Source organism: Etheostoma spectabile, chromosome 22 (assembly GCF_008692095.1).
Source record: "Etheostoma spectabile isolate EspeVRDwgs_2016 chromosome 22, UIUC_Espe_1.0, whole genome shotgun sequence".
NCBI lineage: Eukaryota > Metazoa > Chordata > Actinopteri > Perciformes > Percidae > Etheostoma > Etheostoma spectabile.
Window position 1 is genome coordinate 9,530,896 of NC_045754.1, and position 11,993 is coordinate 9,542,888.

The 11,993-nt window shown below is 40.4% G+C and overlaps 2 protein-coding genes across 3 annotated transcripts in view; both read right to left on the minus strand.

Annotated features, from left to right (window-relative positions):
• Window positions 1–512: 512 nt before the first annotated feature.
• LOC116672009 (uncharacterized) lies at window positions 513–8,482 on the minus strand. The gene is made up of 2 exons (XM_032503520.1): window positions 2,933–8,482; window positions 513–2,854 (listed from the first exon to the last, which is right to left on the minus strand). Coding segments are annotated over exons 1-2 (5,049 nt in total). The 5' UTR covers window positions 7,980–8,482; the 3' UTR covers window positions 513–2,852.
• The window catches only part of LOC116672010 (oxygen-regulated protein 1), an 11,832-nt gene continuing 351 nt past the window's right edge, over window positions 513–11,993 (minus strand). The window contains exons 2-4 of one of the 2 annotated variants that reach the window (XM_032503521.1): window positions 9,456–10,092; window positions 8,550–8,706; window positions 513–910 (exon numbers count right to left, since the gene is read on the minus strand). In XM_032503521.1, the coding sequence (XP_032359412.1) occupies window positions 870–910; window positions 8,550–8,706; window positions 9,456–10,092 (835 nt within the window). In that variant the 3' untranslated portion in view covers window positions 513–869. Of the gene's footprint in view, window positions 911–8,535; window positions 8,707–9,455; window positions 10,093–11,993 lie in introns of those variants that run through there. The other variant, XM_032503523.1, reaches the window with a different exon arrangement.

The following is an 11,993-nucleotide window of genomic DNA, read 5'->3' on the forward strand; positions in this document are numbered from 1 at the left end:
TCTGCATTATTTTTTTATCTAAAACTATCTCCAGAATGTTATAAATGTTATTAATGCCATATATATTTATATGAAATAAATGTCAAATGTAGGAATTGTCGTGGTTTTTGTTTTTTCTCTGTAGTTGCAGATGTAAACACTCTGCTCTTAGTGCATTCCTCGACACTCCTGTCACAACATGGACCAGCTCGATGGCAGCTTCTGAGAACCAAAACAACCTAAGAACAACATGGATACTTCCTCAAGCAGAGAGTGAGAAAACAGCTCCTCCTCACAGATCTGATAGTAATCAGCAGGAGAAAACAACCAAGCTGAGCTTCCTAAGGTATCTTTTAACCCAGCAGTCACCATGGCCTTTTGACTTTCACTGACACTAGGATTATCTCGATCATCTCATTTTCCCTGTGAGACTAAATGGTCATTATGTTTAATTCAATCCAGAATTCGTGGAGATTTAACTGGATTTAGTCTGTCAAAACTCATCACAAAGTAAAAGAATACCCAACATTTGTAAATACACATTTTATTCCTCCACGTCAATTTAAAGACACAAAATTGTCACAGCTGCCACATTGAAACCATAAAACCACCTATCCTAATTATAAAGGTCAATTTATCGTACATATGCATAAAGCTATGGTCACTTAGTAAAGAACAATGACGTCTTATTTACAGTTTAGACAACCAATAGGACATTAAATCTAGTATTTAGTATTTGCTGACAATTTCTACCATTTGCACACCTGAACGTTATCCCTGACCTGAGATGCGACCACAAACTGATCCGTTCATTCAGTGCAGTGGGGATTGGCCTTGTTGCTTGACATCTGCGGGGACGTGGGATCTCTTTTAAGAGTTTTAAAACAAGATTACAGTAATGCTCTGGGTACTTGATCTGTTGACAGGCAACCTATAAAAAGAAGAGAGCTGCTCTGGAGTGCGCGTGGCAAATACACAATCACAATGTTAGGAGAGAAAAAAAATTCACTTCTACTTTTAAACAAGGATCATAAAATGACAAATTGATCACAAGCTCATAACATACACGTATGGAGGTTGAATAAACATGAATCCATTGGCTTGTCACACATTTGGCATTTGGCTCAAATGAGTTGACATGATAGTGTGTAATGCCAAGGCTATGGCAACATCAAAATGTAGGCACCAAAGACAATGTATTATGCTGTAGCCTAACAATGTACACCTATTTAGACACACAAGTTTGTGGTTTTGTGGTTGTATTTTAAAAAGATAAAATGTCCTTACAGGATGGGACAATTCTGACCACAAAAATTGTAAAGTATGTCCAACATATCAGGCTCTGGGATCCTGCGCACAACACCCTGACCTTTCCCAGGCTGCACAACTACCACCTCACAATCCGGTGGAGGCTCTATCAGCGGGTGCACTTTGTTATCCATCATCTTAAAGTCCATAACACCAACACGGGGCAGTGTGCTGTTCCTCTCTGCCCACATTTTAGTGTCCTCTGTATTGTCCTTTGGATCTATAGTACTTTCATAATTCTCGCTGCTCTTGCTAACAGTGCTCAGCTCATCCTGGCATGCATACGAGTCACTAGAATGGGGCAAAGAAAAGTAGGTGCACTTCCTTGAAAAAGACGACTTCTTGTCTTCCACTTCAGACTTTGTGCTGAAAAGGGAGTATGTGGTCTCTTCAATATCCTCACACATTCCTTCGCCTTGAGGAGAGTTTAAGTTTTTATTTATTCCAACCGGGTCTGAAACAGACTTTCTGATCGGTGTGTTTTCTCTAAGGAGCCATTGTTCATTATTAATAGGGGCACTGTCTTCAGGCCTGACTTGTACATTAAAAGCAACATGTGTTGCTTCACTTAAGGTGTCAAGTACATTAGACGAATTGAAGTAATACAGCTCAGACATTGCTTTGGACTGGGCTATATGCAAGTGAGAGAAAATGCTTGATTGTTCTTTTGTTTTCTGTTTTGGCGCAGATGGGGGCCTTTCGCTTGCTTCCTCATCAGGTTTAGCTTCTTTTTTGCCATATAGCCTTTCAATTGTTCTTCTCACAAAGCCTTTAGTGATCGATTTCCGTGCTGAATCATCTTCGCTGCTAGACAGCTCACTTGAAGTCAGGGACTGATACCCGCCACTAGCCGAGGTCTCTGCTTGTAACTCGGGCCGCTTCGATGTCTTCTGGCTTGGGAAACGTCCCGGTCCGTGTGGGATATCTGTGCCGCTCTTTGCCAGGAACATTTGCCTGATGGATTTGACCCTGTTGCTTTCAGGATCTGTTGTTATAACGCCACAGGAGTCGTAGCTAAAAGATAATGACGACTGAGGAGCTGATCGGGTGCAGGGAGCCGACTCAGATGGGGGTGATTCAGAGGGTGAATCCTCAATGTCCGACTCAAGAAAGGCGTTTTTTTGGAGGCAATGTCTTGTAGCGGAACTTTCTGTTGTCTTTTGGGCATTGGCAACCTGTTTTTCCAGAATAATAACTCTCTCTGCAACAGATTGGGATAATATTGCTTCAGGTTGATGCTTGAGTTTTTCCACAGCCTTTTCACATTTTGTATTTTTCGACTGTGTTGCCAATGCAAGAGCTTCCTGGTCTTCTGTTAAGCCCTTTTCTATATATCCGTCCATATTGGGATATTCCTCTACGGAGATGGACTCTTTTTTACCATAGTTCAATTCTTCTTCATGCGAGCTATTGGTCTGTTCATCTTCAACTTTTACCTCTACATGTTCTTCACAGCTGCTGTGCTCATTCCCACTGTCCTCATCTGTATTAAATCCATAACTCTTTGTTAAACTGTCAGACTTTATCAAACTGCTGTTGTGTTTTTTTAAATATAAATCTTGATTTTCTATCAAATTGCTTGGATCCCCATCTACAGTATTCTGACTTTTTGTCTCATCAAAAATGTGTTTTTTATCAGCATGGTAGTCGTCATTATCTAAGCTGACCTTGTCCTCCTCCTCTGTCTCTTCTATCAAAGACTCACATTTGTTAGTTTTTTCCCTGTGATACAAAAGTTTGTCAAGGTGTTCTTCCTCCTCTACCTCATTGCCAGACAAAATTACCTCAGTAAAAGCATTTAGCTCTTTACATTCAACCTCAGGCTGCTTTTCATCTGAGGATGGCTCATCCACGTCTGAGTTACATGTGCTTTCATAGTTGCTAACATTTGGTCCTATAGAGCCTGCTCGACATTCAACCTCAGGCTGTTCTTCCTCTGAAGAAGACTCCTCTACATCTGAGTTACATGTGCTTTCATCGACATCAACCTTCAATCCTATAGGGCCGGCTTGACATTCAACCTCTGACAGCCTGTTTTGACTATCGGGGCTCGATATTCTTTCCTTCCCTCTTACATTCACTTCTACATAGTAATCTGAGCTTGGATGCTTCTCCTCTTCCTCCTCAGAGTGACTTTCATGGTTGGACAAGTCGTCACTAGCCCTGCTCTCCTGTTGAATCTCCTCACATTCAACGTGTAATTCCTCTTCTGAGCTATGTTGCTCACCTGCTTCAGAGCTAGATACGCTTTGCTTACAGCTCACATTCGGCTCTAAATCTTTAATGGCACTTAACATGTTCTGCCCCTTCTCATCTGAACCTGACTCATCATCATGGGTAAGCTCGTTCTCCGGCATACTCTCTTCACTGTGCATCCGCAGCTGATTACCTCCCGTGTCTCTGTCCTCTACTTCAGAGATACGGCTGTCTTGTTCAAAACGGTTCTTGCTGCTTAGTACTCCATTCATTTTTGCCTTTTCTTGGTCTTCATTGTGGCCTTGCTGCTTATTATCTTTTGCAAAAATCACTGAGCTATAAAGCTGCCTTGCTTCTGGTATTGGTTTATAAATAGGTTCAGCTGGTGGACATTTGGCCACACCATTGTGCCCATACAGGCTTTCTTTAGTTACACTACCCATGCTGGGTTGTTTTAGCTGGTTAATGTCTGTGAATTTTTTAATGATGGAGCTCACATCAACATTAGCTTTCTCATCTTGAGTAACATCGCTGACATTAACAGCGTCTTTTGTGGAGAAATCTGAAATATTACTGTTAGCTTTTGGTTTCACTTTTTTGAGCTTTTCTTCATTGTCAGTGTCACTTTTGACACCCATTGAAAGAGCGGTCAATTCCTCCTTGAGCTTCTCAGGTATGTACAGATGATCCACAATCTCATCGATGACGTTTTCATCAATGTCACAGTCTTTTTCAGGACTGGTCTCGGTCACACATTCAAGTTCTGGATTATTTGGGGTTGAGCTGCGACTCCTGCATTTGTCGCTGAGATCCTGAAAGCCCCTCCAACTTAGCAGGAGTTGCTTTGAAGCTGACTGCTGTAAATTGGACAAACTAACTCTTAACTCGTGGGAATCCTCAATGCTGGCGATTTCTCTGAGGGAATCCATCATTTTTAAAGCCTCAGCACAGCTGACGTTGTTTGCATTCAGCTCATCCATATTTAAGTTAGTTAGGCCTTCCTTTAGGGTCATGACGGACAAGAAAGCAAGAAGAGCTTTAGTTGATGAGCCAAACGTAGAGGCCACATGAGAGGAGAAGTCAGGCAGGCTGTTTGACTTTTCCAGACATGATGGACGTTTGTTCTGTGTGATTTTTCTAATTGAATGTATTGAGTAGCAAATTTTCTCAAGCACAGGTTTTATGTTTGGCTGATTTGTGATGTTTAAAGGCTGTGGCATTATTTGTGTTATGGACTTCTCCTGATCTGGTGGAATAAGGTCATCTGTCACTTTGTTGTCATCACTCTGATTAGCTTTCAATGGCATTAGAGTGTTAGAGTTTAGTGTTTTGTCCAGTTCAGATGATGATTTTATTGACTTGGGTGTTTGGTGATGCTTTCTTTGGGATGATGTTTTCTTATTTGTGGGCTCTGATGCATTGTCTGAGGAGAGATTTCTGGAGAGAAACTTTTCACTTGACTGGTGTCTGACAGGTGCTGACCCCATGTCCAGAGACTGAGAATATGGAGACCGTCTCGTTCGTAAATTAGATGTATAAAGCTTTCTTTTAGTGGAAGGGCTAGAATTTGGTGTTGCATCTCTTCGGATTCCAATATTTGGTGACATAGTTTTATCCGGTAGGAGGTTATGTTTTGATGATAACTTTGGAGAGTTGTGCGAAAGTTCTGAAGAGAATTTCTTAGTTTGGGATTTTCTCTTTGGGGATGGACTGCTTATAAGATTTTGTACCAAGAGTTTAGGAGATTCTTCTTTTTGAGTTAAAAATTGTGTTAAATCCATTTCTGTCTCTCTAAATGAAATATCACTTGGGGTTGGAGCGTCACTTGATGAAATACTGACTGGTGGTATTCTCTCTTCAGTTGCTAAACTCGTAGCAGAAGTACAACATGACGGACTACTTTTCAAATTGAAGAAGCCTTTTGATATCTGGGTCTCTTCTGGTGGGATTTCATTCAGCCATTGTGTCCCTGTTGAACAGATTCCGTTTGGCAGCACATTATCACCCACTATGTTAACGGGAGTAGATGATGTGCTTGTCTCTAAAGTGGCATCATTACATAAAGTATATTTATCCAGGCAAGCCTTTCTGAGAGACATTTTCCTGTCAAACGATATATTACTAACCAAAGGGGCCCTTTTAATGGATTGAGCTCTTGGTAATGTTGCTTCCCTCCGCGTGGGAGGACTGTCAGTCTGAATTGATGTTGTCATTTCCATTCTGTGGTCGGTAGGTGATATGGCCTTGTCAGATGTCGGGCTGATGGATAATGGATTATCATCTGATGTTTGACTGCTAACAGATGAGAGCCTGTATAATGGGCTGCTGGCCGCTGAGAATGCATCCATCCCGCAGTATTCATTGTTTGACAGCTCTGTATGTTCAGCAGGTGGTGGTGGTGGTGGTAGATCCATTGAAAGTGCATTGGAAGTTGTTGCTTCTTGAAATGACATTTTAATCGGATTGGGTTTGTTTTCTACTTCACTGTCGGATGGCATTTCTGTTGCCATCTCATTACTTGGTGAAATTGTTTCAGAACAGTTATGAGTCGAGAGAGGCTTTATTTCTTCTTCATTATTCTGAGCTAAACTACTGGAGTGTTCTGTGTTTGTTTGATTATGGGCGATTTGCTGATTGACGGGGGGTTTCTCCATTGATGGACTTGTACATTTGTTTTCAAAGGTATGGATTTTTTGTTTGATAGATGCTCCTAGCTCATTCTCAGGCAGTAGGTCAGTTTTTAGAGATTGTATTTCTGATGTGTAGTCAAAACACTTTAACTCCTGTGCCACAATTATCAATCCAACCTTATTTTCAGACTCACCACACCTGCTGCCACTTTCTGTTTGTACAAGAGCGACTGCTTCAAATTTTTTTATTTCCTCATCTGGGTAGGCCGTGGGGTTAAGGTGGGCTTTCTCCAGCCAGTTTTCCACATATTCATTGGTAACAAAGCTAGAGGAGTCAAAAGCAGGTGGTGGCATGCTTTTGCTGATCTCACAGCACTCTTTTTTGTTCTTTATCCGCTGATGCATTGATGTCTGCCTTGTCAGTATTCCATGTGGTTGGCTTACATCATCTGGAGCAACATTCAGGCAGATTTTTTCAAAAGGAATTGTCTCACTCATAGTTTCTTTCAATGCTGATGGTATGTTTGGGTCTTTGAGAATACATTTTATTGTGTCTTTAGACTGTTGTGAGCTCTTAGTTGTAACACCCTTGTCATTTTGTGTTGGTACTTTTTTAAGTGTCATCACTCTTTTTGCTGATTTTGATTTATTCCCATAGATTTTCTTAATGAACCCAGCACTGGAGAAAGTTTTCACTTTCTTACTTTTCTTGGTTGCTACTGCAGAACTTTCTTTTATTCTTTTTCCTGGTGACATAAGTCGATGAACACGTTTGTTGATTGCTTTTGGTTTTGGGGAAAGTCTTTTATCTTTATTGACTTCTCTTTGTTGGGGCTTGTCTTTGCCTTTAGTGGGCTTTGTGAATTGTTGTTGAGCATTTGTTGCTTCAACTGCACCAGTCCTCAGTGAAGGCAATGTGAAATCAGATGATACCGACATGCTCTCAGTTCTCCAGATGCTAATTGACTCAGAAGCTGTCGATGGTCTCCAGATCTGGGGTTCAAACTCATTATTGGAGGAGAGCTGTCCAGTTTCTGAAGTAGCTGGCCTGCAAAAATGCATCTCAGAAGCAGACACACCCTGTGAACAAAGGTAGGTCTGCTGTTCATATACGTGTAAGACCGTTTCAGTGACCTCCTCTCCGCTGGATTCTATCTGTAGGATTTCAGCCATGCCTGCTGATTTAAACATGGACACATTTCCGTTTATATTTTTGGCATCGACGGAGCCAAGTTTTCTAGGTTTGGGCACTGGTATACTGCTGCTCTGTTTGACCCTGCAGTACTGCTCTGTCATGGCTCCATTTTCTGTCTGCTCTCTGTAAGAGTAAGAACCAATCGTACCTTCCTGAATCCCCTCTGCCGTTACTGATTTTAGGCCCTCCACTTGCTTTTTTCTAATTTTCTTGTGCCCCGGTGTAGGAGCTCTCCTAGGAGACACCACATCAGTTTTTACTTTGATATCATCCTCTTCATGACTACTCTTACTAAAAGCTGTATTTCCCAGCGATGGTGGATCTTCGTCATTGTCATCCTTAGTTTTGTTGATGGTGTCGATGGAGGCAGCAGGACTTTGTAAATCCAGTGAGTTTAATTTAAGTGAGCTTATCTCCTGCTCTGCCTCAGGCTCTGGAAAACAGGTCCCATTTAGCTGATTGGCTACACTTGAGCGTGACAGAGTGGTTGTCCAATGGATGGTTTCCTCTTCCTTAATTGTCAGCCGCACCTTCATCTCCACTGTCATACTACCATCTTGGTTCACTCGAAAGGACTTTTCAATGTCATCATCTGAGGGCAGCAGGCTCTCCTGCTCTTCAGCTCCAACGCCAAGGCAGGTGTCAGGTGTTTCTGGTACTGACTCCAGCATACGACCTGACTCCCACTCGACAGAGTGACTGGGTAGGTCACATGAACTTCCTACGATGGAGTTATGGATCCGATTCACAATGTATCTCTCTGATGAGGGGGAGAAATTCCTTGACTCTGATGTAGATGATAGTGACTTCTTTTTACCTTTTCAGTCAATCAAAAGAGCCAAACGGGTACAAAAAAGGATCAGGTTGAAAAATAAAGTAGAAATGTCCAAAGATATCAGGCAAGGATTAGGAAGGTTAAGCAGGCAGTTTGTGGAGGAAACCCAAGAAGCATGAAAAGAGAAGAAAGAGAGAAAAAAAGTTAGAAAGATAGTCCAAATATTCACAGCTCACGAAGAACAATAGCCGACAGCCACGTATACAGGGTATGTAGGTCATCCGAGGTATTATGCATAATATTATTTCCTCAGCACTTTCCCAATCTTCATCCCATGAGAGCAGGTAGATTATTGTAGACATGTTGTGTGTGTCCATTTAATGAATGTTCTCAACAACTAAACAATCAAAATGTTTGCTTAGAGTTCAATAGAAAAACAAAGAACCTAATTTTTAAATAAACTTACGTTTTAATGCCTTTAGTCTTCTGTGACCCATTTGTTTGGTCGGCTGCATTGTTGTAGCTGTTGATTTCTGTGCATTGTAGTTTGCATGCCTGAATGGCTCCCTGCCCATAGCCACAACTGTCCCAGAGCATAATATCAAGCCTGGAAGACTATCCACCTGCAGACAGGAAAAAATGATGTAATAGATAGAATAGAACAATCTTGAATCTACAAATGTTAGCGAGTGATATAATTGCCAATGACCTTCATCTAAATGTATGACAACTCTAAATTAAATGTATTATTGGTTAAGATGGCACCTTGCAATACCAGCTGACTCTAAATTTATAATAGATCCTTGACCTCAAGCCTCACCGTGCAGTATCCCAGAATGCCTTTCTACGCATTAGGGTGACTTAAGAAGATTAACACTTTCTCTACTCGTGTGACGGTTATTTACAAGCCAGGTTCGAGCCAGTCCTCTATGGGGCAATAAAGATGCTACTAAAACCTAAAACTTATATATCTGCGTTCTATTTGAACAGACCAATTTTAGGGGAATGTGCATTTTTTGTGCTCTAAAATCTTTACAACGATATCTACCTACATATCCATTCAAATATAGTCTTAACACATAAAACAATTATGTAACAACATGGTCATAGTTTTGCAAGACAAGGCTATACTTGATTGTAAGTAATTTTAAATGTACACATTTAAGATTGGGTCTGAGTAACCTTGTAATTCAGTTTTTCATTTAATCTGTACAACATGCTTCCAGTTTTCTTTGATTTCTTGGCATTAGAAGGGAAGGTTAAGTGAATATATTATGGTGTTTTTAGCAAGTTAAACAGTCAATAGTGCTTGTATATTCCTATTTTCATCCTAGAAATGAATTGTGTTATATTGACAGAAGAGGACACTCACACGTCTGCCATCCACTGTGTGTAATTTCACCACCTGGAATTGGATCAGCTCTGAAATATGTTCCAAGATAGACTCAAAAGTGAGTGTAGTCCTCTTGTGAAGCACCACAGTGTGTTTTACCGTGGGGTCACCATTGCGAAAAACCAGTAGCTTCTTTGGTGTGCGCACAAAAATGTTCTGGCCAGGGAAAGACCTGGCCTGCTGCACGGTCCGACGACGGGAGCTAATAGGCCTGGCGTTGTACCAGGGCGGGAGCTTCTTCCTGGCCAGTGCTAGGTTGATCGGTTTTACCTTACGGCTGTCGGAGCAGATGTAAGATTTTCCATCCACCAGTTCATCCAAAGTATGGACTGCATGAACCCCCCGGGGAGTGGTGATGTTCCTCACCCCAAACGGCAGGGGAACCTTTTTAGAAAGACTGTCCAGGAGCGCATCAAATGTTTTAAAGGTGCGATTGTTGATGACCATGCGCAAGCCATTGAACTGAGAATCTCCACTTTTGTAGAAGCAGACTCTCTTCGATAAGATAGGATCGATGATCCTTGAGTGGCGTGGGGTGCCAAAGGTGTGCCCACTGCCCGATGACTGGTCAGGGAGGATCCTCCCAATCTGTGTCTCATTCATCATTGCTGATTGGCTGGAAGGGGAAAAAGAGAACTAAGGAATTAGATATATAGTAGAAACATAAAGGTTTCCTAATTTTTTTTTCCCTCTTTATGCTTCCCAGTTGTTCCCAGATGTTCCGTGTGGTAGAAATAAATGGTGAATTCCTAGTAAAAAAGCTTCCTCCTCAGAATGCACGGTGAGGAGCCCCAAAAGGCTTCTCAAGTTGCTTCTACAAATAAAACATTACACATTTTTACAGTAAACGGTAATCTTCACAGATATTGACAATTTGTTTTGTCTAATTTTAGGATTAGACGGATGTACAGTGCAGGTATAAAGCCTGACAAAAGCGCGCCAGATGTCAAGCATTCTCCTCCCCTCTGGCTATCTCTGCTCTCTATTTTGTTATGGCACCATCGCTGCACCCCGATCTTAGCGGCCCTCAAATATTATTGGGATTGGTTAAAAGAATAAATACAAACAACCCAGAACGTTTTTTCCCCACTATACCAGAATGTTAACTGGTGCAGCCAGACCATACTGCTGTGCTGTCAGCACTGTTGGGATAGGTCTGGCAATGCAAGACTACTGATGCAGTAACAAATAATCATACAAAGAGTAAAACTTGGTTTGGCAAATTTATGATAAAATGAGGATCAAAAAGGCACGTCTCTCACGCACCAGATGCCAGGCTTTATCCCAACACTGTACACCAGCTAAGCCAGGTTAGGTTAACACACAAACACCATCTGCAAGACTACTTCAGTGGTTCATGATGTATAAACAGCTGAGGTTTACACAGTTGACTGACGTATGTTGTTTACTTTGTGAACTGTGCCTATTACGGAAATGATCTGATTTCTGGGAAAGCTGCCACATGACTGGCATCGTCAATGATTTGATTAGCTGGGTTTTAACTACACAGGAGAGCCCTTAATAAGTGAAATTTTTGAAAACAGATTGTTCTCGTATTTCTTTTGCCATACTTATCAGGGTATTAAAATAATTTATACCACATTTAAGTGGTAGAGAATCTTTATAAAATAATCAAAAATGTACACAAATTATTATATGAAACCCTACATTGAATCTCATAACTGAACTGATGTCTCAGAACACTTGTCTATGAATCAAAACCTTTGAATATTGAATGGCATTGAAAAATTAAGTGATAATTTGCAGGATATTTTTTTCTCAAAACTGACTTTGTTGAAAGTGACAGACTAATAGTGATATTTAATTTTAAAATCTTAGTATATAATTTATAGATATAATAAATATATCTATATATATATTATATCTATATATATCTATATATCTATATATAGATATATATATATATATATATATATATATATATATAATTAGCACTAGTGGTTACTGTAGTTTGTAGCAGCAGCAGTATTCATTTTATTTGTTAAAAGACCAACAGATGTTTTTATATTTAGGATGAAATATTTGTAGTAATTTTAGGTAACAGAATCAAAACAAAATGTGGTTAGAATATATGATAATGGGATTTTTAATGCTGAAATTTTAACACATGCAGTGCTGCTCATGCTCATTCACCATACCCAGAGATTGGCATGGTTTTATTTCAGTTAGCCTAATAGCTGGTTTGATTTGCATTGAGAGATGATTTTATGAAAAGTACCCCACGCCAATCTCTAGGTATGGTGAAGGGTATGTGATGACGTGGGGTTATTTTAATTCCAAAAGCCAAGGGAACTTTATCAGGATGCATAGTATCCTGGATCCATGAAATAACTGGCCTTTAAAAATAAAACTCTGCCTGCTTCTATGGGAATTTAATATAGGGGTGTGTATACTTTTGCCCCCTGTATTTTAAGACAGAAAATGTATTTATAATAGATTATTTATTCACAAAGAAAACTGATGTCCGTAAAGGTTGGATTTTTCCTCATTTTTTAA